This window comes from Vipera berus, assembly GCF_964194415.1.
Source record: "Vipera berus genome assembly, chromosome: Z".
Lineage (NCBI taxonomy): Eukaryota > Metazoa > Chordata > Lepidosauria > Squamata > Viperidae > Vipera > Vipera berus.
The window spans coordinates 37,211,218-37,238,041 of record NC_138205.1 but is presented as its reverse complement, the minus strand read 5'-3'; the positions used below and the strand labels follow the sequence as shown (position 1 = coordinate 37,238,041).

General features: G+C 42.1%; 2 protein-coding genes across 2 annotated transcripts in view; both read left to right on the top strand.

Annotated features, from left to right (window-relative positions):
• Positions 1–8,043, top strand: part of KAT2A (lysine acetyltransferase 2A) — a gene marked incomplete at its 5' end in the record, with an annotated part of 34,588 nt that extends 26,545 nt beyond the window's left edge. Inside the window, 6 exons of the mRNA XM_081346524.1 lie at positions 566–709; positions 1,635–1,749; positions 2,166–2,202; positions 4,160–4,223; positions 5,054–5,138; positions 6,114–8,043. Of these exons, the coding sequence (XP_081202650.1) occupies positions 566–709; positions 1,635–1,749; positions 2,166–2,202; positions 4,160–4,223; positions 5,054–5,138; positions 6,114–6,307 (639 nt within the window). The 3' untranslated portion in view covers positions 6,308–8,043. The remainder of the gene's footprint in view (positions 1–565; positions 710–1,634; positions 1,750–2,165; positions 2,203–4,159; positions 4,224–5,053; positions 5,139–6,113) is intronic.
• A 3,310-nt stretch (positions 8,044–11,353) lies between these two features.
• On the top strand, positions 11,354–22,217 carry NAGLU (N-acetyl-alpha-glucosaminidase). Its single transcript, XM_081346522.1, has 6 exons — positions 11,354–11,909; positions 15,987–16,134; positions 16,219–16,365; positions 17,361–17,446; positions 18,259–18,515; positions 20,147–22,217. Exons 1-6 carry the CDS (start codon positions 11,476–11,478, stop codon positions 21,361–21,363), a joined length of 2,289 nt encoding a protein of 762 aa, XP_081202648.1. The 5' UTR covers positions 11,354–11,475; the 3' UTR covers positions 21,364–22,217.
• The last annotated feature ends 4,607 nt before the right edge of the window (positions 22,218–26,824 follow it).

Sequence of the window (26,824 nt, the reverse complement as noted above, 5' to 3'; positions counted from 1 at the left end):
ACCTTATAATATTTCTAAGAAGCATTAAAAGGGATAATAAACCGCCCTGAGTCCTACGGGAATAGGGCGGTATACAAATCCAATAAAATAAATAAATAAGTCAAATATGTCTAATATTTTTTAAAATATCTTTACAAATGTATCTAAAACAGGGGTCCCCAATCTCTGGGCCATGGCCCATTGGGAACTAGGCTTGCCAAGCAGCGGGTAAATGTGTACGGGGAGCTCCCATTTGCACAAGTGGTGGGTGAGTGTGCGAAACCATCCTCTCTTCTCCCCACTGCTGCCAGTCTGCAGAACTGCAAAGTTTGGGGACTGCATGTCTGAAAGATACAGTCCACTATTCTACAATTCTGTAATTTAAGTGTAGCTTCCATGAACCCCTCGCTCCCTCCCTCCTTAATAAATTCCTGGATATGATGAGGAAAATGAGTTGGATCTATACTTTAGGCAGCAAGAAAGAGATGAAGCAACATTTCAGAATAGGTCAACTATATTTCTTACTGCTGAATTACATTTGGCTTATTCTGGAGAATGAATAGGGTTTCTTCTCTGTGGCATTCAGGGGTTTTCAAAAGATATCAAGGTCCCCAAAAGCCGTTACCTTGGCTACATCAAGGACTACGAAGGAGCCACCCTGATGGAATGTGAGCTAAATCCTCGGATCCCCTACACGGAGCTTTCACATATTATCAAGAAGCAGAAGGAGGTGAGGAGCTGGGGTGGAAGGAGTGGACAATAGAGCACAGCGCTTGACCCATCTCTGATTCTTGTGTGCACCATCTTTATTACTGTTACTAGTTCATACTGCTGAATACGTCTCTCCCCCCATCTCCCCCCATGGACATATGCAAATTTGGCTTTGACTTTGGGTACAGAATATGCCTAAATTATTGCCTTTCCCTCTGTGTGGTCCTAAATAGCCTCATCTGTTTTTTCCTTGATTAACCTTTTAGGGATATCATCAATCATATTCCTTTCTTTGCCCTATTTATACTTCCACAAAATTTCTGCAATTCCCTTTTATTTCACATGCAACCCACACACAATCTGCTAACTCCTGTGGTTGGATTTTTCAAAACTATGTATTTTTCTTATATGAAAAACACATTCTGCAGAGTTAAGCGACGTATTCGAGAAACAGATTTACTCTTGTGATAAGAATGTGGCTTTCCTCCCTCAGTGAAGGAAAGGTTTCTGTGTTCCAATTTGCATATGTTCGACTGGCAGAGGTAATGTTCATAACTGCTCTCTTTGAATTTTCCCATAGGGGCGGCCTTCCTGCCTAGGACAGTCCTTTCATGTTTTTGTAGGGGTAGTTGAATTCCATTTTTCATAATTTTAGCCAACATAGCCAGTAATCATGTATGGTTGATTCTGCACAATAATTCTCTCTATTCTTCCTCTCAGATTCAGCTTCTCCCTATTTGCCTGCCATCCTTCTCCACTTTTTCCTAACACCTTGACACTGCTTGGCTCGAAGACTGAGCTAGGAATTGGCCAGGAAGTAGTTTCCTAGCTGCGCATCTGCCTGCTGTCTCTAACAGACGCTTAGCTTGCCTCATCTCCCTGATCTTGCAGAAGCATCCAGAAATGACAATGCAAGTCACGGGAGTTTCTGGTTCTTCCCACAGATCATCAAGAAATTGATAGAGAGAAAGCAAGCACAGATCCGTAAGGTCTACCCTGGCCTCACTTGCTTCAAAGAGGGCGTTCGACATATTCCAATTGAAAGCATCCCAGGCATCCGTGAGTTGAGCAGTGCCTATACCTGGGTAGTAGCAGAACAGGTGGGATGATGCATTTAGTGACCATTGATAAAGCTAGAAGAAGAATTGACGTGATTTTAGCCGTGTCCTCTTCCCACCTTTGATCCGTCTGCTGTGTTTGCTCCTGCCCTCTGAGGCAGCAGAGGAAGGAAACTCTGTTAATATGGTTTATGGCAGGGGGTTTTTTTAGGTCCAGATTCATATCTATGTGTCTTGATACAAAGCACAGGTGTTTATCCAAAACTTTTTTCTTGCTTGCTTTTGTGTTCTGTATTTTTCTTGTCCCAACTAGCCCTGGTACTAAATGAACAGCCTTAAAAAAATAGGTTAGTTCTGGTCTCTGTTTACAATAATAATTTGCCTCTGTCTCTCCCTCCCTCTTTTTTTTCCCCCCAGGGGAAACAGGATGGAAGCCTCTGAATAAAGAAAAAGGGTAAGCAATGTGGCATTTCATGTTCTTTTCTCAGCCATGCACATCCCCAAAATGTTTCTGCTTGTTTTAACGTGTTGGCTTGCCTTAATGAGTTTGGTAGAGGATAGTTAATATAGAACAGGCAAAGGTCCTTAAATTCTCTTAAAAAGTTCTTTCCACTGTGGAACGATAGAACAAGATGGGCTGGACTAGCGTTTACAAATCCGTATCAAAATGCAGCTAATGATTTAATGCTTATTGCTTGATGCATTCAAGGTAGAGTATCCATGGTGATGATGATTGGTCACCAAGTCAGCTAGATCAGGGCTTTTCAATCATTTCACCCATTGTACCACTTTTAAGATATGGCAACATCCGAGTACCACCAGTCGCCTAGCAAGGTGCCAAAAACCTGATGACCAAAAAAAAAAAAAAAAGGAAAAAAGTGATGAAGTAAAGGTAGTCCTCGACTTACAACAGTTCGCTTAGTGACTGTTCGAAGTTACAATGGCACTGAAAAAAGTGCCCCCCAAGCCACAGCCGAGCAAGACACCTGCCTGCCCGCCTGGCGGCGCTTTTCCTCCTGTCCGAGGTTTTCATTGTTGTGTGCATCTCTGTTGAGGATTGGCATATGTGACCATCATAAATATGAATCAGTTGCCAAGCATCTGAATGTAAATCACAAGACCCTGGAGATGCTGCAACATTCCAGCTGATCGGCACTTCTTCTGGGCTCAGAAGCGCCAGGATCAGCACCGAGCTCCAGCTGGAGGCTGGCGCTGATCCTGGCGCTTCCGCTGAGCCCTGACAGCCCTGCAGCTCCAGCCATCTCTCGCTCAGGCTTGTGCGGTGCTGCCACCAGTTCAGCTCATTCCCTTCTCCCGCTACTTCTCTAGGATGGCCGCGTACCACTTGCCAGGTGCCAATGTACCACTGGTTGAAAAGCCCTGAGCTAGATGTTTAGCCTGATTTGACATTTATCCACCTATCCAGTCCTCAAAAACCTGGGTGTATTATTACAATTACTTTTATGCTCCCCCCCTCTCCCTCCCTTCTTTCCCGCCTCTCTCTCTCTCACACACACACACGCACACATACTCCTTTCTCCCTCTTATTTTCTTCACCACAACAATCCTGGGAAATGGATTGAAGTGAGAGAGTGGCCTAAAGCAGAGTTCCCCAACCTTTCCAACTTGGCAGCTGGAAGGAAAGGGAGCAGCAGGGTAATGCGTATGTGCATGGCCCGCGTGCACATGTGCAAATGGCCATGCACACAACAGCAGCACTAACGAACATGTGCAAATGGGCTGCATGCACCCATGGCACATGCATGCTGACGCCTGCACACAGGTGCAAATGGGCTGCTGATGCCCATGTGATGCTGGTGGTGGGCTAGTGTCTCTGGGCATGTGTAAATAGGACTGTGAGTGCCTGCATGGCGGTGCTACCACGAGTGGGATGGGGCTCGCCAGCTATTCCTGGGGCCCGGTGGCCGCAGACCATAAGTTTTGGACCCCTGGCCTAAAGTCACTCAGCTGGCTTTCAGGCCTAGAACTCAGTTGCCTGGTTTCTAGGTCAGCATTTCAACCACAATGCCAGACTGTAAAAGGGCCAAATTTTGTATGCTATTAGTTTGCTTCTGGCACCAACAAATTTGTCAGAATTAGCTGCATGTTGCTTGAAAAGTCTGCTGATCTTGGAATAGCTTCTTTTAGCTTTTCAAAAATGTCTAGGCAAACTTTCCCCAAACCGAAGCTCTTTACATGTGTTGCTACATTAAACCATAGTTTCGTCTAGATGATCTATGATCTCATGAAAGTTGGTATAGTCTTAACTTTTCTAGAGGGCACCCAGTTGTAGTTGGCTTGGTCCTTTTTAGGTCATGCAGACGTCTCTGTAATACTCTGTAGCTCTTGGAATTTTTAATATTTTCATCACCAAAAGCACCACAACTCTTTTTTAAAAATTTTCCTTCCAGAAAGGAGCTCAAGGATCCAGACCAGTTGTATACTACTTTGAAAAATCTCCTTGCCCAAATCAAGGTAATCTGGACTCTAGGATCACTTGGAGTGTAAATAGGATCTTTTCTCTAACTGAAATAGAAGAACAATAGTCATAATGAATCTGGTTTTTCAGTGATGTTGTGTCCAGACAAGTAAAACTAGCCAAACCTTTCCTGAAATTTTTACCCTGATCTGTGAATAGTATAGATAGAACTAAATTTTGAATACAGATAGTCCTCGGTTAATGACAACTTTTTCAGAGATTGTTGGAAGTTAACATCATCACTGAATGAGTGGTCCTCGCTTAATGACCTGCGATCATTGTTTAACAACAGTAATTGGGATTGCTAGGACTGACATTGCTAAGCAGTGAAGTCACATAATATCTCACATTACAACCACATTGCTTAATTATGGAAATCCCAGTCCCAGTGAGTCATTAATCAAGGACCACCTGTACCTATTTTAATTTTTTTTACGTACAAGCTGAATAAATATTAATTGATGACAGTACAAATAGATAAAAGGCCAATATATATGTTAGGGAAGCTAAACAGCGGTAACAACAGTATTTTTAAAAGTAATCTTGGGTGGGATTTTGAGGGAAACACAGTTTTTCATTTAACAAGAAGTTAAACTAAAGTGTTTAGAATGTGAAAAGTATATTTCTGGCAGAAAACTTTCTTTCTGCCAGAAATACCTTCCCTTTCTGTTTTATCGTTTGCCCACCCAACAGAAGTCTACTTCTAAATCTCAAATACCTATATGCCACATTGTGAATCCTGATTGATCTTAATAAGGCATGGCTTTAGTTTCTGTTTGAAAAAAATATTTATTACTCAAGTTGTCCTCTGCCTGTCGCCTATTAGACCCATCCTAGTGCATGGCCATTTATGGAACCGGTGAAGAAATCTGAAGCTCCTGACTACTATGAGATTATCCGCTTTCCCATTGGTAGGTAGCTAGATATGGATTTTGCTTGAAAAAGTAATCAGCTCTGTAGAGTTAGAAGAAATATGGGTACAGTTAATATATGCAGCTGATGTGAAAAAAAATTTCTTATTTAGATGGTTGGAGAGTAATCTCATTGGATTATAATAATATTATAGAACTGGGGGAGATTTTCTTCCATTTGGCAGTTAGAATATCCATTAATTTCCTTTTCATAGTCGACCAAAAGGATTTGCAGTATTCTTATGTTTAGCACTATTATAGCACAAATCAGGAGAGGGAAAGGTTTGGGCGGCTAAATGAAAGGCGTTGAGGAGATCAGGAGGTGGAAAGCCTGTGTTGTGTGTGTGTGAGAAAGGCTGAAATATTCTGATTTTCCGGGTGGGATTTTTTTGGAAGTGGATGGATCTTTTTTTTTAACTATGTTCAGTCTACTTTAGGATTTATGCAATGATTTTTGTAAATTTTGGGAATTGGAGTAGTAGAAGCTAAGTTACTGATTTTTGACAAGTGTACCATTGAAATTGAGGCGATCAGTAGGAAGCACAGATTGCTAACAACTTGGTGAGCATTTATACTCCAAGCTGATGTCATTATAGATAAGTTCATCTTCAAACAGCTACTGGCTTTTTGTTTTTCACAGGCTTACAGAATTGCTTTTTGGAAATGTTTTACTGACAGAGCAAATATATTTCTACTAATTTTCTTAAACCTGAGATAAGTTTACCTTCAGCCATTTTGATACTTCTAATTACATTTACACAAACTCATGAAGAGAACTATACATAATTCTAGAAGAGTTTGTAGCTTGCACTTACATGTTTCTTCCCATCTTTCTTTCCTCCTTTTCATTATTTTTCAGGAGAGTTGTGAGTGACAAGCATATAATGAATAATAAAGTCAGAAGGATGCATTTTTGCATTGTCTCTTGTACAACTGATCATGTCTCTCCCTTCCACCTACTTCCTTCTTCTGCAGACCTGAAGACAATGACAGAAAGGCTCAAGAATCGTTATTACATTACCAAGAAGCTCTTTATTGCTGACTTGCAGCGTGTCATTACCAACTGTCGTGAGTATAACCCTCCTGAGAGTGATTACTGTAAGTGTGCCAACACCCTGGAGAAGTTTTTTTATTTCAAGCTGAAGGAAGGAGGACTCATTGACAAGTAAGGACAGTTGCTGGCTACCTGGGGTTTCATGTCCATTTTATCAGCCCCTCTCCAGCTTATGAACTGGACTTTTTTCTTGCTGCCTTTTGTCACACTTCACGCACAAGTAGATGTGACTGGTTGGACATCAGAAGTTTGCTTGATATTGGGGGAAGGAGGAGACAGTGTGCACAGGTATCTCTCTTCCTGAATAGACTGAGATCTGCCATCAGCCTCTTAATTTCTGAGCCTGATCTCTCTATCCGTTGCGCCTGCCTTTCCAGAAGGACATAACTCTTTTTATCACGGAAGGAGTCTGGATTGTCATAGAAGCTATGAGGGATTTACTGCAAGTTCTTCCAGTTTTTCCATTCTTTGGTTTACTTTGTCCCTTTCCCCCAAATTAGTCTTTTCCATATGTATTGTGCTTAAGTTCTCATTCTCCTCAGCTAGAGCGAGTTGAAGAACATCTATAGAGCACCAGAAGTTTGGGGAAATTCTCTAACGTTAATTCAGAAGATTCATTTTGTTTGTTGCACTTTTTTTGAGGTTCAGCCATTACTTTTCGACATGTGAATGTAGGAAAGGAGTAGTTAAGTGAAACCTGGAAGATGAAAACTTGTGGAGATTTCAAGTATAGAGTTTTTCAAAGAGACTTTGATTGGGACCATGTTTGAAGCCCATTCATTCCTTTAGCCAGTTTGCAAGTGACTAATGCTTGAATGCTGTTTATAGGAAAAGAACTTTTGTATCTTAGGTTGAATCAGATCTGACTTCAAGGGGAAAAAATTATGGGAAGGAATTAAAAGAATAGCTCTTTGCCATTTTTTTTCTTTTACTTTGTCCTCTCATTTAGTCTAATGGATTCCGGGTCACTGATCTTGCAGAATTGTTCAAATATCTGAATGAAACTTCACTCTCTCCTAGAGAATGGTGATACATTTAAGATTACTTCCTCATATACCAAAACAAAATGAGCAAATTTGTGTCCCTTCTGTGCTGTTATAATGTTGCCACAAAATATGATCCATTCCTTATATTTCTTCTGTACTTACTGGTCATCACATCTCTAGTCTGTGGAAGCTAAGTCTAAGGGTTGTAACTCTAGTGGTTTTGAACTCTGGCTTCATTGGTTGTGACTTTTCAAGCCTCTCCATCTCTGGTGCTTTTCTGATTATGTCAGAATACAAGTGGTGATTGTATTTTTCTCTCACACACATTCCCATTATGCACTTTGCTGCACATAATTCTGTGAGTATTGGCCAACTATGTTATTTTGAAAGTTTCTAGGAGAGATGTTTCATTTTACGGCAGCCAGTTTTACTGCTAATGAGATATTTTTGAACTCCCACATTGTTGGATCAATTATAGTTAACTTCCACGCTGATAGGCACATACATCATATTAATATATGTACTACTGTGTTATGGAACAAAGCTAACCCCACCACCACCCCAATTATTTCTCAACTAAAAAAATCTATTATTTCTGGTTATTCTTTTACATGGAGTGAGTAAGTTGATGAGAACATTTACTATTCAAGAATTATCATCTGTCACATATGGGCCGTGTTAGGATTTAAAAGATTGCCTTGGGAGGGTAATAAAGGTTTTAAGTAGTTAGTATTAAATGGGAGGTACAGATTGTCTGCAATCAGTGTCTGTTTTTTTCAAAACTTCCTAAGGCAGAGGGGCAAAAAATGGTGAGCAAAGTTAGTGTACAAATGACTCTCATTCAATTACCACTTACTTTGTTTCCGGTTTTGTGAATTGCCTTTGCAGCTGGAAATCACTAAATACCTGCTCTAAAAGTTGTAGTTTGGTAAGAGCAGCACAATACATAACATCTTGTTGGCAATTATCCAGGTGCTTCTGTTAATGTTGAACATTTTGTTTCAGCCAGACGCCAAAGACATTGCCATGGAGATTAAATCAAATGCTTTCTTCTATTCCATCTTCAGCACATGCTCTCCCTTCTCCTTCCTTTCATAAGAAAAAGAACTGCTTTGTGTGCTTTTTCAAGAATCATGGGGGGAGGGGAGGGGAAAGGAAAGCTTTTCAATGGTTATCTACCCACCTTCTCTCCTGTTGCCTTATATCCACCACTTTTGTGCTTGAGTTGTACAACTGCAGGACCTGATTCTGCCATTCTGGCCTTCCATAATATTGCCATTCCATTTTTAATACATGAAATAAAAATATAGAACATGTCTAAGCAAAGAAGGTGTGTTCATTTCTTTTATGCTCATTCAAATTTTAAGAAATACTTCTGTTATTATTACTACTATTATTATTATTATGTGGCTTAGTAACTGGTTTAAATGCTTTTAGTAGCTCTTTGATTTTGGGTAGCAGGATTTGTGATTTATCCTGATGCACATTCTACTTCAGGACAACCATTGGTCCGCAAACAGGGATTTTCCCATTTTGCCTATGAAGCAGGACCTTCTCATCTTAAGCAAAATTAAATCACCTCCCCCCTTCCTCAAAGACATTTTTTACCCTTCTTATATTTCATAAGATACTTATGTTTATTTACTTCTTAGATTTATATCCAGTTTTTCTTCCAAGATCCCATGGCTGCATGCACAACACTCTCCAATTTTCCTCAACCCTGGGAGATAATTGGCACAAAGATAATGACTGGCCCATGGTACCTAATGTAAAATTCATAGGGAATGATCTTGAGAGACAGGAGGAAAAGCCCCAAGAAAGGCAGAGCCTAAAACTAGTCAAGAAAATAACTTGAGAAAAATCTCAGACACCCTCCTCCCTAGTTCACACAAAGATAAAGTGAGGGAGGAGAAACATATTCAGATTTGCGAGATGAAAAGGACAGGGCAGGACAGGACAATTGTTAGAATAAAAGTCCTGACCTCTTGGAATACTGCATCTAGTTTTGGTCACCATAATAGAAAAAGACGTTGAGATGCTAGAAAGAGTGCAGAGAAGAGCAGTTAAGAAGATTAGGGGATGGAGGCTAAAACATACGAAGAATGGTTGCAGGAATTGAGTTTGTCTAGTGAAAAGAAGGACTAGGGGCGATATAATATCAGTGTTCCAATGTTTGATGGGCTGCCAGAAAGAAGAAGGAGTCAACCTATTTTCCAAAGCACAGAAAGTAAGACAAGAATGGTTGGAAACTAACCAAGTAGAAAAGCAACCTAGAAGTAAGGAGAAATTTCCTGTCAATGAGAACAATAAATCAGTGGAACAGCTTGCCTTCAGAAATTGTGGATGCTCCATCACTGGGGACTTAAAAAGACTGGACAGCTGTTTGTCTGAAATGAATCTCCTGCTTGAGCAGGGGGATGGAATAGAAGACCTCCAAGGTCCCTTTCAGTTTTGTTATTCTATTATTATTTTGGTTTATTCTTAGTCTGGATACCTTGTTGGGATGACACCTATTGTGCTTTCATGGTTAAGGATTTTTCTAAACCAACATTTTATGCTCTACTTTTCCGGTTCTGCCTTTCATATATTATAGGATATAGTATTCAAAAAGTCCTTAGAATTATTTGCATTTGTATGAAGAAAATGTGATTCTGTTATCTGCTTAGATATACGATTATTATGTATACTTCCACACTTCTAATAATTATGTCCTTAATTAATGGAGATGTTAGTCTATTTTGGTTGTTTATCCCCTCTAAGCTTTTAAAACCCTATGTGGTGTTATCCACATAGTGTTTTTAAAGTGTATCTGAAATAGAATTAGAAATGAATCTTTCTTTTTTGAGAAAAATAGAGCGTCATTGAAGTGTTCATTTTTTGTTTTAAATTGAACACCAATAGGTTATAGTATGTTCTACACTAGGAATATCCATAGGTAGGGACTGTTTTAGTTGAGTGATATAGAACATTATGTTTCTTGAACACAGAATGTAGCAGTACCTATGTGCATGAATACATGATAACGAAATAACACTAAGATTAATTCCTAAAGACCAGAAGTAACAACATCTAAAGCTTCACAGTCAGGCAATTTCTACCACCGAACCTACTGCCATTACTAGAAAGAGGTGGTGCTATGGATTATCCACCTGCTTGTTTGATATCTCTCACTTCTTATGTTTGAAAAACATTTAGCAGCACCTGACCCTAAAGGAGAGGAATGACCTTGAGCTCTTCATGGAACAACCAGTGTATCAGTTGAAGCAGCCTCTTCACGAGAACAGTTTTTTGCATAGTTCACATGTTCTACAGTATTGTTATCTTTATAAATAGCTTTTTTTAGTTCTTTTGTTATCATTGCATGAACCTGGAGCTTAAAATTCTGTAATAATTAACCCATGGGGGGGGGGGGAGAAAAGGAACTCAAATAACTGGGTGGTGAAAAGACTACTAGAGATACATCCCAAAGCAACCAGAAAGTGGTATAGGACAAAGCATTCTTGTAAGTTGTTCATACCAGCTTTTTCATCTTGTGGAATGGAATCTTTTCTATGAATGTATCTTTTCATCATCTTTCAGCAATTCCATGACTATTTCAGAATATTTGCTTAGGTCTCAAGCAATAATTGCTATGGAGTTGTCTAATATAATCAGAAGGGGAAAAAGAGAAGTGGGGCAAGTGTAACATTGAACTTGTGCCAAACTTGCCATTTTAACGTCCAATCTCATTTTCTCAAAGATTTTTCATGACTGAAGAAAAACAATTTAAGAATGTTTAGGAGTCATTCTCTTGATCTAAAATGAGTTTTTTTAAAAAAATTCTTAAATGCCTATGTGATAACGAGAGACTGGTTACTCAAAAGCAAGAAAAGCACTAGATGTAAATTCAGACTTCGGATTTTCGATTTTAGGAAGCTTCTAAAAACAGGCTAGAGAGCCACTTCTCGTGGATGTTTTAATCTGCTTTTCTGTCCTTTGTAGCGGGCAGAATTAAATTAACCTTGGGATACCTTTCGATTTTACGTTTCTATGGCTTCCATTGAAAATTGTACTCTCCACTTCTACGTAACACATCCCAGAATCGGGTTTAACCAGAAAGAACTGTAGAACGCGGAAGAACCAACGATGGTTGGGATCTTCCCACCTCAGCAGCGGTTCCCGTGATCGTCGTAGAGGCGTGGTAAGGAAAGCAATTGGCCAAAAGGGACCTGCGGCACCCATTGGCCAGCGTGCGCACGCGAGAGAGATCGTTCCCCGGAACTTTCTGCATTGTAGCTTCCGGTCAGAGTCCCTTTCTATGGCGCATTCGCGGTTGCGGTTGCTGTTGCTTTGGTCGGCCGTAGAGGCTATAGCGGCTACTGCTAATTCCCGGCCCTTGTGGCAATGGGAGGCCATTGCTCGTTTGCAGCCGGAGGCGGAAGATGTTCGTCAGGCAACAGCGGTGCGGGAACTCTTGGAGCGGCTTCTGGGCTCGAAAGCAGCTTCTGCCTTCGCTGTATCCGTGAACCGGTCTTTGGCAGAGCCTGGCGGTCTCGACACCTACCGGTTGAGCTCGGTGGTGCCGGGCACGATAAATGTCTCTGGCTCTAGCGGAGTGGCCGCCGCCTCGGGGATCTACCATTACTTGAAGGACTTCTGCGGCTGCCACGTGTCCTGGTCTGGGACGCAGCTCCGACTGCCGGAGAGTTTGCCCCCTGTCTCCGCAGAGATTATCGTCACCAGCCCCAACAGGTGATTCGACAATGGAAGAGAAGGAAAGCAAAGGATCCCCTAACTAACCTCTATATGCGAAGCAGGAGTTATATCCGGCTTCCCCTATGAAAATATGGGAAGGCACTTTTAAAGGCGGGCCCGGAAAGCCAAGGTCCGCTTCAGATAAATTCATCAATCTGCCATTTGACCGAAACTTTTGAGTCTGAATCATTAGGTGCTGAAATGAAATTCGCAGAATGTTTGACATCAAAGTTGTGTCTGTCCCAGCTTTATTGCCCAATAGTTGTTTAAGGCAAAGTTTTTCTCTTCAAGTCTCAAGCCTGTCTGTACAGGTAGTCCTTGACTTACAACCGTATGTTTAGTGACTGTTCCGAAGTTACAACAACACTGAAAAAAATGATCTAATGACTTTTCCACCCTTTTGACTGCTCCACGATCACATGATTTAAAATTTGGATGCTTGGCAACTGGCATGTATCTATGACTGTTGCAGTGTCCCAAGATTATGTCACCATGTTTTGCAGCCTGACAAGCAAAGTCATTGGGGAAGGCAGATTCACTTGAACAACCTTGTTACTAACTTAATAACTGCGGTGATTCAAAACTCATTTAACAACTATCTTGCTTAGCAATAGAAATTTTGGGCTCAATTGTCATAAATTGAGGACTACCTGAAGTATAGAAGTCACTGCCTTAGCACACACAATTAATGATCATTCGGTCTCTGAGTATGTAATTCAGTTAAGTCACGGGTGTCAAACTTGCGATGTCACATGACATGTTGCGACGTAACTTTTTTCCTATTGCCGGCAATGGGTTGGGCGTGGTTTTGGCGTGATGCATCCAGCCTGCGGGCCGGCAGTTTGACACCCCTGAGTTAAGCCCTTTTCCAGTTGACAGTGAGCTGAAATAATTTTTCAAGTACAGTATGAAGTGTTATCTCCCAAAGAACTTAAGTCATGCAGGTAGTCCTCAACATACAGCCATTCATTTATGACCAAAGGTACAACGGCACTGAAAAAAGTGACTTATGACCAGTTTTCACACGACTGTTGCAGCATCCCCGTAGTCATGTGACCCAAATTTGGGCATTGTCACCAGGTTATATGATCACCATTTGTAACCTTTCCAGCTACCTTCTGACAAGCAAATTAAACCACCGCATCATTCACTTAACAACTGCAATGATTTGCTTAACTGTAGCAAAAGAAAGGTCATAAAATGGGGCAGAAGTCACTTAACAACTGCTTTGCTTAGCAGTGGAAATTTTGGACTCAGTTGTGGCTGTAACTTGAGGACTATTGTCATTTTTATTTTACTGTGGAAAAGCCATGTTCCCTAGGTCCCACTGGGTGGCAGCATTCAAGAGAATGGACTTAAGAGAGTGCTCCCTTTATCTAATCTAGTGGAATGGGCAAATACTCTTAGGAAGGGGTGGTCCTGCTAATAGCCTGGCTGTAAAGGTGGTGAGTAGCACCATGAATTATACACCGAAAGAAACTGGTGGCCAGCGTAGCCCATGCAGCAAAGCTGTAACATAAGGAAACTGAGATATGCCCAATGTTGTGAGAGCTGCAACAAGTTGCACCAGTTGTAACTTAGCGTGGTCTTCAAGGGCAGCCCCATGTAGAACATGTTGCAGTAATCCAATTGGAAGTGACCAAAGCAGTGGTGGCGAACCTTTTGGAGGCCAAGTGCCCAAACTGCAACCCAAAACCCACTTATGTATCGCCAGGTACTGGGTGGGCGTGGCCCGCTGGGTGGGCATGGCTACAGTGGTCATGGCAGACGGGCGTGGCCAGCTCAATGTGGTTCCTGGGGAGAGATGCCTGTGGAGACTGGGCAGGGGGTCTCTGGTGGGTGGGGCAGTGGGCAGGAGGATGTCTTGCTCAGCTGATGGCTTGGGGGGAAGGGGGCAGTTACACCCCCTCCCAAACGCTGCTATCTCACGAAAGCAGGATGAAAACTCCAAAAAGCGGCAAGGAAAAAAAGTTAAAACAGAAGAGTGTCTCATGATGGTTTTCTTCCCTAGGGGGGTGGGGAGGCATGAGGGGAGGAGGAGAGTGGGGAGGGACTGTGCTGGGGCACCTTGTGCCTTCCGCTGCCTGCCTGCGCTCTTCTGCTGCAGATGCCGCGGCTCCACTTGCCTGCAGAGGGGGTGTGCTCACACACGCGGAAGCACATTGGGCTGCTGCCTCGCTTTCCGTACCGTGCTGGGACTGGGCTGGACTGGGTGTGGACCCTCCTCACGGCTTCTTCCCCCGTGGACATCAGGAGTGCCACCCCACCTACCGCTTGTCCCAGGGCAGCTGCTGCCATCCTGCGCTCTCCATCCCGTCGCCGGGCATGCCGGGATGCCTCCCTTCAGGCTCCGTCAGCCTCTCCTCCACCTCCAGGCTGGGGCTGGTCAGATTCCCCCTGTGGGCAGCCCTGCGCCCATCCCCGGCCAGCCCTCCTCCATCCTCATGCTCCTGTGGGCAGACCGCGGCTTACTGAGCCGGGCGGCACCTCTCCCCGCATGCGTCCTCGCAGCCACAGCTCTTGCTCCCCTCTGGCCTTCATCTGCTTGGGGCCTGAGCTCGGCACGCCCAGCTGGCCAATGACGGCTGGAGAGCGTGGGATAGTGGCAGGTGCCCCGGGATGAGCGGTAGGTGGGGTGGGCGCTCCCAATGTCCGCGGGGGAAGAAGTGGCGAGGAGGCTCCGTGCCCAGCCCCGGCACAGCATGGAAAGCAAGGTAGCAGCCCCACGTGCATCCAACCCAACGCTCGCAGAGTGCCATTCTCCTGCCCAGACCCAAATCTCGCAGAGCCCCGGTACGGTTCCTTATGTCCACCCGGCTTGTTCTGTGGCCTCATGGCAGCGGCACTGGGCAGGAGGCAGCAAAAGGCCAATGCTGCTGCAATGCAGCTCAGCTGAAAGCAGCCGTGGAACAAGTGGGTCAGGTTTCTCCCCCACCCGCTGCACGGATTGCCCTGCAATTGCTGCCGTTTCCTCCCCACCTGCCGCACGGATCTCCCTGTTGCCGTCGCCGTTTCTCCCCCGCACGTATCACCCTGTCGTCGCAGCCTGGAGAGTGCCGAAACTCGCAAGTCCGGGGCACTGGAGTTTCCTGGTGTAGCTGTGCTAAGCCATGCTGCCAGGCTTCCCAGTGGCCAGGAGAAGGGAGATCGTGGCAAGAGCAATCTTTTCCCCCATCCCCTCCCTGGCTGTTGAGCTTGTCTCGATACCTTTCTCTGCTGCTTCTGGCTTTTCACCTCTCCCTGCCCAGATCTTGCAGCTGCTCCAACTTCCGGTACAGAGAAAGAAAGCGAAAGCGCTGGTGCACATGGAGAGGGGGAGAGGAGCGCAGCCTGGGCCCGCCTCCCTCTGGGGCGATGGCACGCGTGCCCACAGGGACAGCTCTGCATGCCACCTGTGGCACGCGTGCCATAGGTTCGCCACCACGGGACCAAAGCATGAACGATCCCGAGCCAGATAGCAGTCCATGAGATAAGCTTTGTGTGAATTGTTAAAAGTGCCACTTAATTCTCCTTTACTGATTTGAGAGATCTCAAGGTGCCCTCCCTTTTATGATGATCAAAGTATAATACCGATAGTCCTTGACCTATGATGATTTATGAACACAATTGAACCCATAATTTATGTTGCTAAGTGAAAAATTTGTTGTCAGCCAAGATTGGCTAGGTATTATTTACTTGTAGTCAGTTCTTCCCAAATTATAATTTTTAATGTGATAGAAGAGAGAATTTATTACTCCGTGGTGGTGCAATGGTTAGAATGTAGATTGCAGGCTAATTCTGCTTACCGTTAGCAGTTCAGTTCTCACTGGCTCAAGGTTGGCTGAGCCTTCCATCTTTCTGAGGTCGGTAAATGAGGACCCAAATTGTTGGGGGCAATATGCTGATTCTGTAAAGAGGGCTGTAAAGCATTGTGAAGTGGTATATATAAGTGCTATTGCTATTAACAATAACAGTTATGCAAGTGTGATACATAGAATAGAAATTTTATAATTAAAGATTAAAAATGTATGAAGAATAATTTCATTAAGTACATTGAATTTATTGTTTATGCATTTATTGTATTTTTCTCCTTAGGTTCCGCTTCTATCAAAATGTCTGCACTTACAGCTATTCCTTTGTGTGGTGGAACTGGGACCGCTGGGAACAGGAGATTGACTGGATGGCTCTCCATGGAATTAACATGGCACTGGCATTCACTGGGCAGGAAGCCATATGGCAACGAGTATGTGTTAAGCATATTATTAACAATATTTAAAGCCAGGATCTTCTCCAGAGCAACTGTCATTCTCTACTATTGTTTTTATAGGTGTATTTGTCGCTGGGTCTAAAGCAATCAGAAATTGATGAGTACTTCACTGGCCCTGCTTTCTTAGCTTGGAACCGGATGGGGAATTTGCACACTTGGGCGGGACCATTGCCCTTCTCCTGGCATCAGAAAAAGCTAAAGTTGCAGGTACCTAGGCTGGCTGATATGGAAAGTGTAGTACTGGTTTCTGGCAGTAGGGTGCCTTCTGTCTTCCTGTCAAATTTTCCTTCATACCTTTTGTGGTAAACTATAGTAGACAAATTTGAGCTTAGCATTATATCTGCCCCACTGAGTTTTAAAGCGGTAAATGGACCAGGTAATTTAACACTGTGTTTTTTAGTCTTATGTTTCAGGAAAAGATTGGTGGAGATGTTCATAGTGTTATAATGCAGGGGAAAATGTGGTGTACAGCACCTGGACTTTCTGAAAATTACAATCCTGCATTTGTCTGGCAAGAGCCTTTCCTAGTATTATTTTAAAAGTCACAAGGATGTCCATTCTTTTTATTAAAGATACTAAAATTAACAGTAATATTATCCTGGTAAACTGAGCATAACCAGTCTCATAGTTTGTGAAATAAGATTCAGGAGCATTTTTGGTATTTGTAATATAGCATTCTTACTCTTTCTCCTCTAAACTCACATTGGCTTACTTAGGGATTGAGTCTTGCATTGTATCATCACAGTTATTATAGACAATAATGACGTCTGTGACCGTCAAGCATCACAAGTGATCAAAAATGTGTTCCCAACCAGCATGCTAGGTTTATCAGCTGATTTAATAAATCAGGGTTATTTCAAATTTATTTCTCTTTTTTGAGGATGTTATGGGAGCTTTTATAATGAATTGCAGGCCAACATTATTGAAAATTCTGGAAATGAAGAATAGAGTGAATTAAATAGTCTTTTAGCTCTATTTTATTTATTTTCTGTTTGTTTATTTATTTGTGTCTCACCTTTATTACAAACCACAAGTCTGAGTAAAACAGGATATGATAAATCTCATATCATATTGGCCCACAGAATGCACAGCTCTTTCCAGAAATGGGCCTTCTTCTGGACCAATTTTATGGGTGTTGTGAGGCACAGTGTGGATTACGCTGTGGCTTTGCTTCATTGCTCCTAACTCTTTTACTTTCCCAGTACAGAATTCTAGAGAGAATGAGGTCTCTGGGTATGTTGACAGTGCTTCCTGCCTTCTCTGGGCATATCCCTCAAGGCATTCTAAGGTAAATGAACAAAATGAGTTGGGTCGAGCATATAAGAAACTGCCTCATACCAGGATAGACTGTTTTCCATCTGACCAAGTTTTGTCAGCATCAGTGCTTCCCAACCTTGGCAATTTTAAGATGTATGGAGTTCAAGTCCAGAATTCTGCAAGGCCATACTTTTTAAAGTTGCCAAGGTTAACAAATACTGATCTATAGTCTTTTTTTAAAACAATTACATCAGTCCCTAGCCAGTGTGGACATTGGCCTTATAAAGCTGGAAGGCATACATTTGGAAAGACTGGCCTAAACTCACTGGCAGCAGACCCCAAGATTTTCAGACTTCCTGGAAAGGAAACTTAGAGCTCTTTTTTATGGAAAGGATGTAGTTGTCCACCAAGCAGTGGTTATGCTGGTCTTTCTCCAAGGGATGAATGACAGGCTGGCCCAAAAAGCAATGACCTAGATTAGAGAATGTTGGACTTTGGGGAGTATTCATGTGAAGGCCAGTGCTAAAATAAGACAGAATTCTTTGGAGGAAAATTCAGAATGTATTAATTCTGAGAAGTGCTTTGAACCCAAGCAGAATATATTTTTCTTTATTATTAATCAGACCTCTTAACATCTGGGTACAAAGGTCAATAGAGAAGACACAAGAGGGACATGTGATCTTGAGTGTATTTCTTGTTTTGAATTTTTTTAATATTCTAGATTCCTGCCATAATAATCATTGAGTATTCTCTTTGCTTGAGTCTAAATCTTCTTGTAGAAACTTAGTGAATTTGGAGTTGACTTTGTAATCTGTTTCACAATGTTTTTCCCCCCCATGTTAGGGTATTTCCACAGGTCAATGCCACACAACTCGGGAACTGGAGCCATTTTGATTGCACCTATTCATGTGCTTACCTCTTATCACCTGAAGACCCCATGTTTCAGGTCATAGGGACCCTCTTTTTAAAGGAGCTTATCAAAGAATTTGGTACAGATCACGTATACAGTGCTGACACCTTCAATGAGATGCGCCCACTTTCATCAAATACCACCTACCTCTCCAAGGTCAGCGCCGCTGTCTTCCGCTCCATGAATGGAGGTATGAAGTGTCAGGGCCTCCTTTTCTCCCTATTGTTCCTCCCTATTTATCTCTGCTCATCTTTAGTCCTATTTTTTTTCTTTATTTATCTCTGCTGATCTTTAGCCCTTTAATACATTATCTTTAGCTCATTTAGCCATGTGTATTGCAAAGATAATAGTAAGAGTGGCATGGTGGCCCAGAGGTGAAGGTTGAAAGTTCAATCCTAGATAGTGGCAGATGTTTCTCTCCTAGGGTGCAAGGAAAAAATATCTGCTGTGACTCCTGCATGGCGTCAGGAAGAGTTCTCACCTTCACCCATTTGCCCCAACTCCACCAAATTATGGGATTACAGAGTCATAAAAAGGGAATTTATATTGCAAGGATAATAGTAGAGCCTCTTCAAAATTTCAGATGCTGAATTAATATCCATAAAGGCTGTGGAAAGTCAGAGGTTTTTTTTTTTTAATAATGTACTAAAACATTTATAAATAACCTTTTCTCCCATAAGGAGCCCGCTTGCAGTTCATAATAAGAAGAAATATCCCATCAGTTTCATTAAAGCAGTTACCGACCAAGTTTGCAAATAAACTATTAAAAATCTGATGAAATAAAAAAGAATTTCCTTAAACGTTATAAGCTTCTTCCACTCCTGGGGTGCTGCTATAAAGAAAGTCCTGTCTCACATTAGCAGCAGACACACCTTCCTTGGTGATTAACGGCAACATTTCTGTAATTTCCATGTGGGGTAAGATGGTCCTTTTCTTGCTGAAGGGCAAATAAACACATCATGTGAGTGTTTTTGTCCAGCTACCTATAATATGAATCATATGTAGGGATTTATATTTATTTATTCAAAAGCGGGCATTATTCTTGTTTCTTGTTGCTGAAATTTTATGAACTTTGTATCTTTTCTTTAAATTATTTGTGTGCGTGAGTGTGTGTGTAGAATTGCTACTTTGTTGCCTTGGAATAAGATATCTTCATATGTTCACCTATTGCTCAGAGATATTATTCTGCATAATTTTGAGTCAGAAATGAAGTACAGCATGAAAAAATATACCAACTCTGATCAAAGGAATTTAGAGTTTATTTAGGGTACTTTTTAAAAAATATAAATTTAAAGTCCTGTTCTTCTGCATGCAATTGAGGGTATTCATTGAATTTCATGTTTGTATTCTTTTTAATATCTATATCAGAAAGTTAACCAAGAGATATGATTTGTCCAAGGCCACGCAGTAATCTGGCTGAATAGAGATTTCAATCAAGTTTTCATCAGCTCCAGTCCATCCATAGCACCACACTAACTCGCCTATTTTGTTTACACCTAGTAGATTTATAGCTATAGGTTTTCAGGTTATGATTAATTTTATTGCTGTGATTGCCGGATCTGTAACAAAAAACTTAGAACCAGAAACATTTTCTTCCAAGAGAAATCCAGGGCAGAAAATATAAATAACTTTAGGTAAATAAATGAAAAGCATACAGTATGCTAACAGTATTACAGGCTTGTGAACAGAAAGAAACCGAACCTATATTATTACTGATTATTATCAAGAAATAAACTGAATAAGAAATAAATAGAGCACAGAATAAAAGTAATGGTTCCAAATTTGTCTTTTTCCCTTCTTTGACTGTGCCTGTCCTCATAGTTGACCCCCATGCCATATGGCTGATGCAAGGTTGGCTTTTCCAACACCAGAGAGACTTCTGGCAACCTGCTCAAGTTAAAGCCCTTCTTCGCGGTGTACCTATAGGCAGGATGGTGGTGCTGGACCTCTTCGCCGAATCTAAGCCTGTCTACCTCTGGACTGAGTCCTTCTATGGGCAGCCTTTCATTTGGTGCATGCTTCACAACTTTGGGGGGAACCACGGCCTTTTTGGCATGGTGGAGAGCATCAACCAAGGCCCTTTTGAAGCCAGACGTTTTCTCAACTCTACTATGATTGGCATTGGCCTCACCCCTGAAGGTATTGAACAAAATGATGTGATATATGAACTCATAACAGATTTAGGTTGGCTCAAGGAGCCAATAAATCTACAAGAGTGGGTTGCCACATACAGTAAAGAGCGCTACGGTGTCAAGAACATGCAAGTGATAAAGGCCTGGCAACTGCTATTCCAGAGTGTCTACAATTGCTCGGGGCCTTGTGTAAATCACAACCACAGCCCCCTTGTCCACCGTCCTTCTTTTCGGATGAACACAGAGGTCTGGTACCGTAAGAGTGATGTCTATGAAGCCTGGCAGCTGTTTCAAAATACTTCTGGTGAACTGGGCAACAGCAGCACCTTCTGCTATGACCTCGTGGATGTGGTTCGTCAGGTTCTGCAACAGCTAGTGAGTGATTCCTACTTGGAAATCAAACAGGCTTTTCAGAAACGTGTGCTGTCACAACTCCTGGTTACTGGTGGTGTTCTAATCTATGACCTTCTTCCAGAACTGGACACACTTCTCTCCAGTGACAGACGTTTTTTGCTGGGAGGATGGCTGGAAGCTGCCCACAAAATGGCCACCAGCAAAAAGGAGGAACAGTTGTATGACTTCAATGCACGCAACCAATTAACTCTTTGGGGACCTGATGGCAACATTTTAGACTATGCCAACAAGCAACTAGCAGGGCTGATGCTAGACTATTACAGAATGCGCTGGAAGTTTTTCATTATCACTTTGGTGAAATGCCTCAATTCTGGAACACCTTTTCACCAGGATCAATTTAACCAAGCTGTCATGAAAGTAGAAAAGAGATTTATCTACAATGAAAAACAGTATCCATCAAAACCCATTGGCAATACAGTAGAGATAGCTACAAAGATATATCTTAAATATTACCCCTCTGCCATGAAATACAGTCACTTGATGCCAGTGTGATGGAGACACTCTTTTCTTGGTATAACTTTTTGGCTCATCGATTCCAGCTTTGTACTTGTATTGGTTTACTGAGTCAAAGCTCACTCTGGTTTTTTTAATAGAGGTCCCAATATCCAAATAGAACTGGAACTATATGAGAGAAAAGGCCTAGTTTTTAGAAAAAGATACATCAGGCTATGTGCAAAATCGTGGAAGTAATAATTTTATTGAATAATTGAATATGGTTTGTAATTATTGGCAAAAATTCAGCATATGATCTTAGAGTAAAGGTAAAGGTTTCTCCTGTCCAGTCATGTCAGACTCGGGGTGGTGCTCATGTTTGTTTCTTAGCCGAGGGAGCCAGCATGGTCCAAAGACATTTCCATATCATGTGGCTGGCATGACTATATGCCAAAGTGCACAGAACGCTGTTACCTTCCCACCAAAGTGGTACCTATTTATCTACCTGCATTTGCATGCTTTTGAACGGCTAGGTGGGCATGTAATAGGAGTTCATCCTGTTGTGTGACATTTGGATGTTGAACTTGGGCAGTGAGCTTTTCAGCTGACAAACTCAGTGTCTTTAACTGCTGAGCCATCTTAGAGGTACCTGCCTTTGTTATTCAAATACTCCAGCATGGTTCCAATTAAGTTGAAAAGTGTGTTGACTGTATTAGCAGAAATGAGTGCTATTGATTTGTATAGATCATCACAAAGCCGTATTTGGCTCCTCTATATCCCTATTCAGCCTTCTTCCTTTCTGTAGATCAGGGGTGTCAAACTCGATTTCATTGAGGGCCGCATCAGCATTGAGGTTGCCCTCAAGGGGCCGGGTGGGTATGGCCAGGGTGGGCGTGGCCTACTGGGTGGGCGTGGCTAGAGTGCGTATGGCCTACTGGGTGGGCATGGCCAGCTCTACATCATTCGCATCAAGGGTGCCTATGGGGGCCTGGGCAGGAGTGGGACAGATCTGAGGGTCTCTGGCAGAAGGAGGGTCTCTGGGCCAAGACAGTGGGGGTCATTCCCTCACTTTTTCCAGGATGGCTTCGCGGGCCACATGAAACCATTTCGCGGGCCAGATCCGGCCCCCGGGCCTTGTGTTTGACATGTCTGCTGTAGATCATTCTATACAACTGATACCAGTGTAATTTTGCTCTTCTGAGAAAGTTTCTATAGAGGAAATTGGTCTTGATTTCTGCAGGACCTCCATAGGCAATATCATATTAGTTTTGTTGAAAATTCAGTGTAATGAAAAGTCACCAAACAAAAAAACTATACAGAAATATGTTTTTATCTTTATATTATAGCTATAATAACAAAAAGGAAAGATGCATACTGATTCCAGTGTTTGCTGATCATTCATGTGTTGGTTTGTAGGAAAATCCTAACCCGGCTAGGATTATCCTTCCAAATGCCCTTCCAAAGTGATTAAGAACAGCTTGGAATGCAGAGTAAGGGATTCAACTAATGTTCTCATTTCACACGCATGGGTTTGGCTTATAAAGAACTTTGAGATGAACCAATGTTGCCTCTTCATGGATTTGGAAATAATTTTAAGCTATTCCCATTAGCTGCCTTCCAAGTATATAGGTCCACAATTCCCATTATCTTCTCATTATGGGGCATATGATAATTACATGGTCTAATTAATCTATTGGAAAAGACTAATTCATCTAGTTAAGTCAATATCCTCAAACCTCTTCTTAGCCCATGTGTTTATTATTTTCTTCTGGTCATAGTGCCTTGCTCTTCCTGAGTTACAAAGTTATATTTATACCCATCCAGATTCATATACATCATAAAGTCTAATCTAATGATTTCTGGGTTTCATTATTGTACAGATGTGCCCTCTTGTGGTCAAAGTGGGGCAAAATGAAAACTGTATTTCAAAGGATATGTACCATAGTAAGGCTGTCGAACCCTTCTATTTGAAGTTTAAAAGATGCAGTACATCTTTTTCTGTAATCACTTAGTTGTCCTTTTCTTCCGTAAGTACAATCTCAGAAAAAGAAATGTTTGGTTTAAGAAGCTGCAGACACATAACAATAAACCTTAAAGCGTTTTTCTGGCTTCAAAAAATTAGAAATATATCTAGTTTAAATAAGCATAATCAGCATCTTAATCCAAGACTTTTGGAGAAGGGCTAAAGCTTAGTCATAAAACATATACTTTTCAAGCTAAATTTCTCATATCAATCTCTGGTACTTCAAATATGAATTTGTCACAAATCCAAGGAACACCAGTAATTAGAATATACATTGTTTAATACTCTAATAGGTGGTTTCCTATATAAGTACTGTTTTGTAATTTACAATATTCCCCAGCTTTTAAAAATTGATTTTTGAATAAGTACTGTTTTCTGTCTTCACAACCTACATAAATTGCCAGATTAGCTTCAATAATGGAGAACTCTGGGACAGGTTATCACTAGCACCTGTGTAGTTGCTAAGAAAGTTTCCAAAGACATGCAAGCTTTCTTAAGAGAGGCTCTTTAGTTGTTTCAATAATGAGGCAAAGCTGGAAATAAATTGTTTTCATATAGGTAGTATAATAAAGTACCCATAGCATCTGCCACAACTAAAAAATAAGGTGCAAAAAGCCATAGCATCAGTACCTTCTAGCAAATGTATGAAGTATGGAGCACAATATTCTGAATGTAGAAGTGGTGATAAGTATTGTTTTTAAGGCTAACTAGGGAGTGAGTAAGGCTAGGGAGTTAACGGAGAATTCCAAACAACAATTACTGATTATGTTTTGCATTTGATTGTATTCTTTCTATTGCTAGTTATTTTAAATGTCAGATTGGTAACAAGGAATATCTGTAATAAATAAAACATTTGGTTTTGAATATAAGGAATTGAGTTCTTTGGATTAAGTAGTTTCTTTTGGGGATTGCAGATACCAAGAAAAGAGGAATGTAAATAAAAGGAACTTTTTTCTCTCCCTCCCTCCCCCCCTCTCCCTCTCTCTCCCCTTCCCTTCCCTCTTCCTCTGCTATCTAGCTCTGGATCAGCAGAGGCCAGTTCTGAGCATAAACCTCTTGTGGAGTTCTAACTCACCAGTTAGAAGAACAGGGAGGATAAAGGATCTGTGTAGCTTTGACAAGAAACAATTCAGTAGAATTCAGGAAGATAGGCTAACATTAAACATTAGGAAGCACTCAAAGAGCAATTACACACATCCTTAGCAGATTTTAGAATCTCACTTTGTACACATAACAATATATTCTTGGTTACTTAAATGCTTTTTTGGCACTCTTAAAAAGCACATGGCCTTCAATGGAAGCAACAGATTGAAAATGATATGTGTTCAAGAGTGACGACTACATATACCAACAGGGACAGGGACAGATACAGAGAGGCCAGGGCAAATCTCAGAAGAGGCATTAGGATGGCAAAACAACAATACAAACAAAAGGTGGAGAACCATTTAGGGAACAACGATTCGAGACAAGTATGGCAGGGACTGCAGCACTTATTTATTTATTTTATTTATTTTAATTCCATTTATATCCCGCCCTTCTCCGAAGACTAGGGCGGCTTACAAGCTTAGCAGTAGCCTTCATTCTATGTATATGCCTGCTTATTAGGGCTTTCACACACACCCCAAGCGGCATTATTACAAAGTCAGCTTAATTGCCCCCAACAATCTGGGTCCTCATTTTACCTACCTCGGAAGGATGGAAGGCTGAGTCAACCTTGAGCCTGGTGGGATGCGAACCTGCACTAATTGCAGGCAGCTGGTGTTACTTAAACCAACTATAAGGGCAGCACGAGGAGCATGGCAAACACCAATGCCTCGTTGGCTGAGGAGCTGAATATCTTCTTCGCCCGCTACGAGGTTAAAAGACCAGACCCCGTAGCCTTTGCTGGCCGGCCTTCTGACTCTCAGTCACTCACCCTGTGTGAACACCAAGGGAGAGCTGTATTGAAGGCTGTGAATCCCAGCAAAGCCACAGGCCCAGATGGGGTGCTGGGGATAGTGGTCAGGAATTGTGCCGATCAATTAGCAGGGGTCCTGACAAGGATTTTTAACATCTCCTTGCAAACGGCATGTGTACCATCGTGCTTGAAAGCAGCTACCATTGTCCCAGTCCCCAGGAAAACTGCAGTTGAGTGCCTGAATGACTACAGACCTATTGCATTAACGTCTGTAGTCATGAAATGCTTCGAAAGATTGGTTCTCCAACATCTTAGGACATGCCTCCCACTGGACTTTGATAAACATCAAAGGTCGACAGATGATGCCATAGCTACTGCTTTACACTCTGTAGCAAGTCATCTCGAGAAGCCTGGAAGTTACGTCAGGATGCTTTTTGTTGACTATAGCTCGGCTTTCAACACCATTTTGCAGAGCATTCTCATCGAGAAGCTGACTGACTTGAAATTCTCCCCCGCCATCTGCGATTGGATTCAAGACTTTCTTAGGGATCGGTTACAAACAGGGAGGGTCGGGTCTGCTTTGTCCACCCCCCTGAAGCTTTGCACCGGCATGCCACAGGGCTGTGTGCTTAGCCCCTACCTGTACTCTTTATACACTTATGATTGTGTATCATCTGACCCATCCACTGCGATAATCAAGTTCGCAGATGATACAACTGTGGTGGGTCTTATTACAGGTGGGGATGAGACAGCATATAGGGCGGAGGTACAAAAACTATCCATATGGTGTAGTAACAACAACTTGCACCTAAACATCGGCAAGACGAAAGAGATGGAACCTGCCCCACTTTACATCGGAGAGAACTGTGTAGAGAGAGTTTCCTCCTTTAAATTTCTGGGAGTCTACCTCTGTGAAGATCTGACCTGGAAAGTTAACACAACTCAGGTGGCTAGAAAGGCCCAACAGAGGCTTCACTTTCTTAGGGTCTTGCGGAAGAACAGGGTAGAACAACAGCTAATGACCCTCTTTTACCGGTCTACTATAGAGAGCATCCTCTCGTATAGTATTGTGGTTTGGTATGCTGGTCTGACAGCCGCGGATAGGAAAGTATTACAGAGGGTAGTGAGCACAGCACAAGACATTGTGGGCTGTTCCCTGACACCACTGGATGACATCGCCAGGGCTCGTTGCCTTGGAAGAGTGAGGAAGATTCTCAGGGATGACTCACACCCTGGACGGTATCTCTTTACTCTCCTACCATCCGGTAGGAGATATAGGAATATAGCCAGCCGTACCAACAGGCTGAAAAATAGCTTTTATCCGTGGGCTGTTAGGCTTTTAAATGGGACATAATCCTATGCAGAACTGACTTGGGAGGCCAGTGTGTGGTGTAGTTGGTTCACATAGTGTGGTGGGATGGAGGGTTTGTTTATTTTTTTTTATTTATTTGATTTGATTTGTATACCGCCCTTCTCCCGAAGGACTCAGGGCGGTGAACAGGAACATAAATATCAAAATGCCCAAATACAGAAATTGAAAACAAATTAAATCCTAGTGCCTAAATGCAGAGATAAATTACATTAAAATAATAATTAAAACA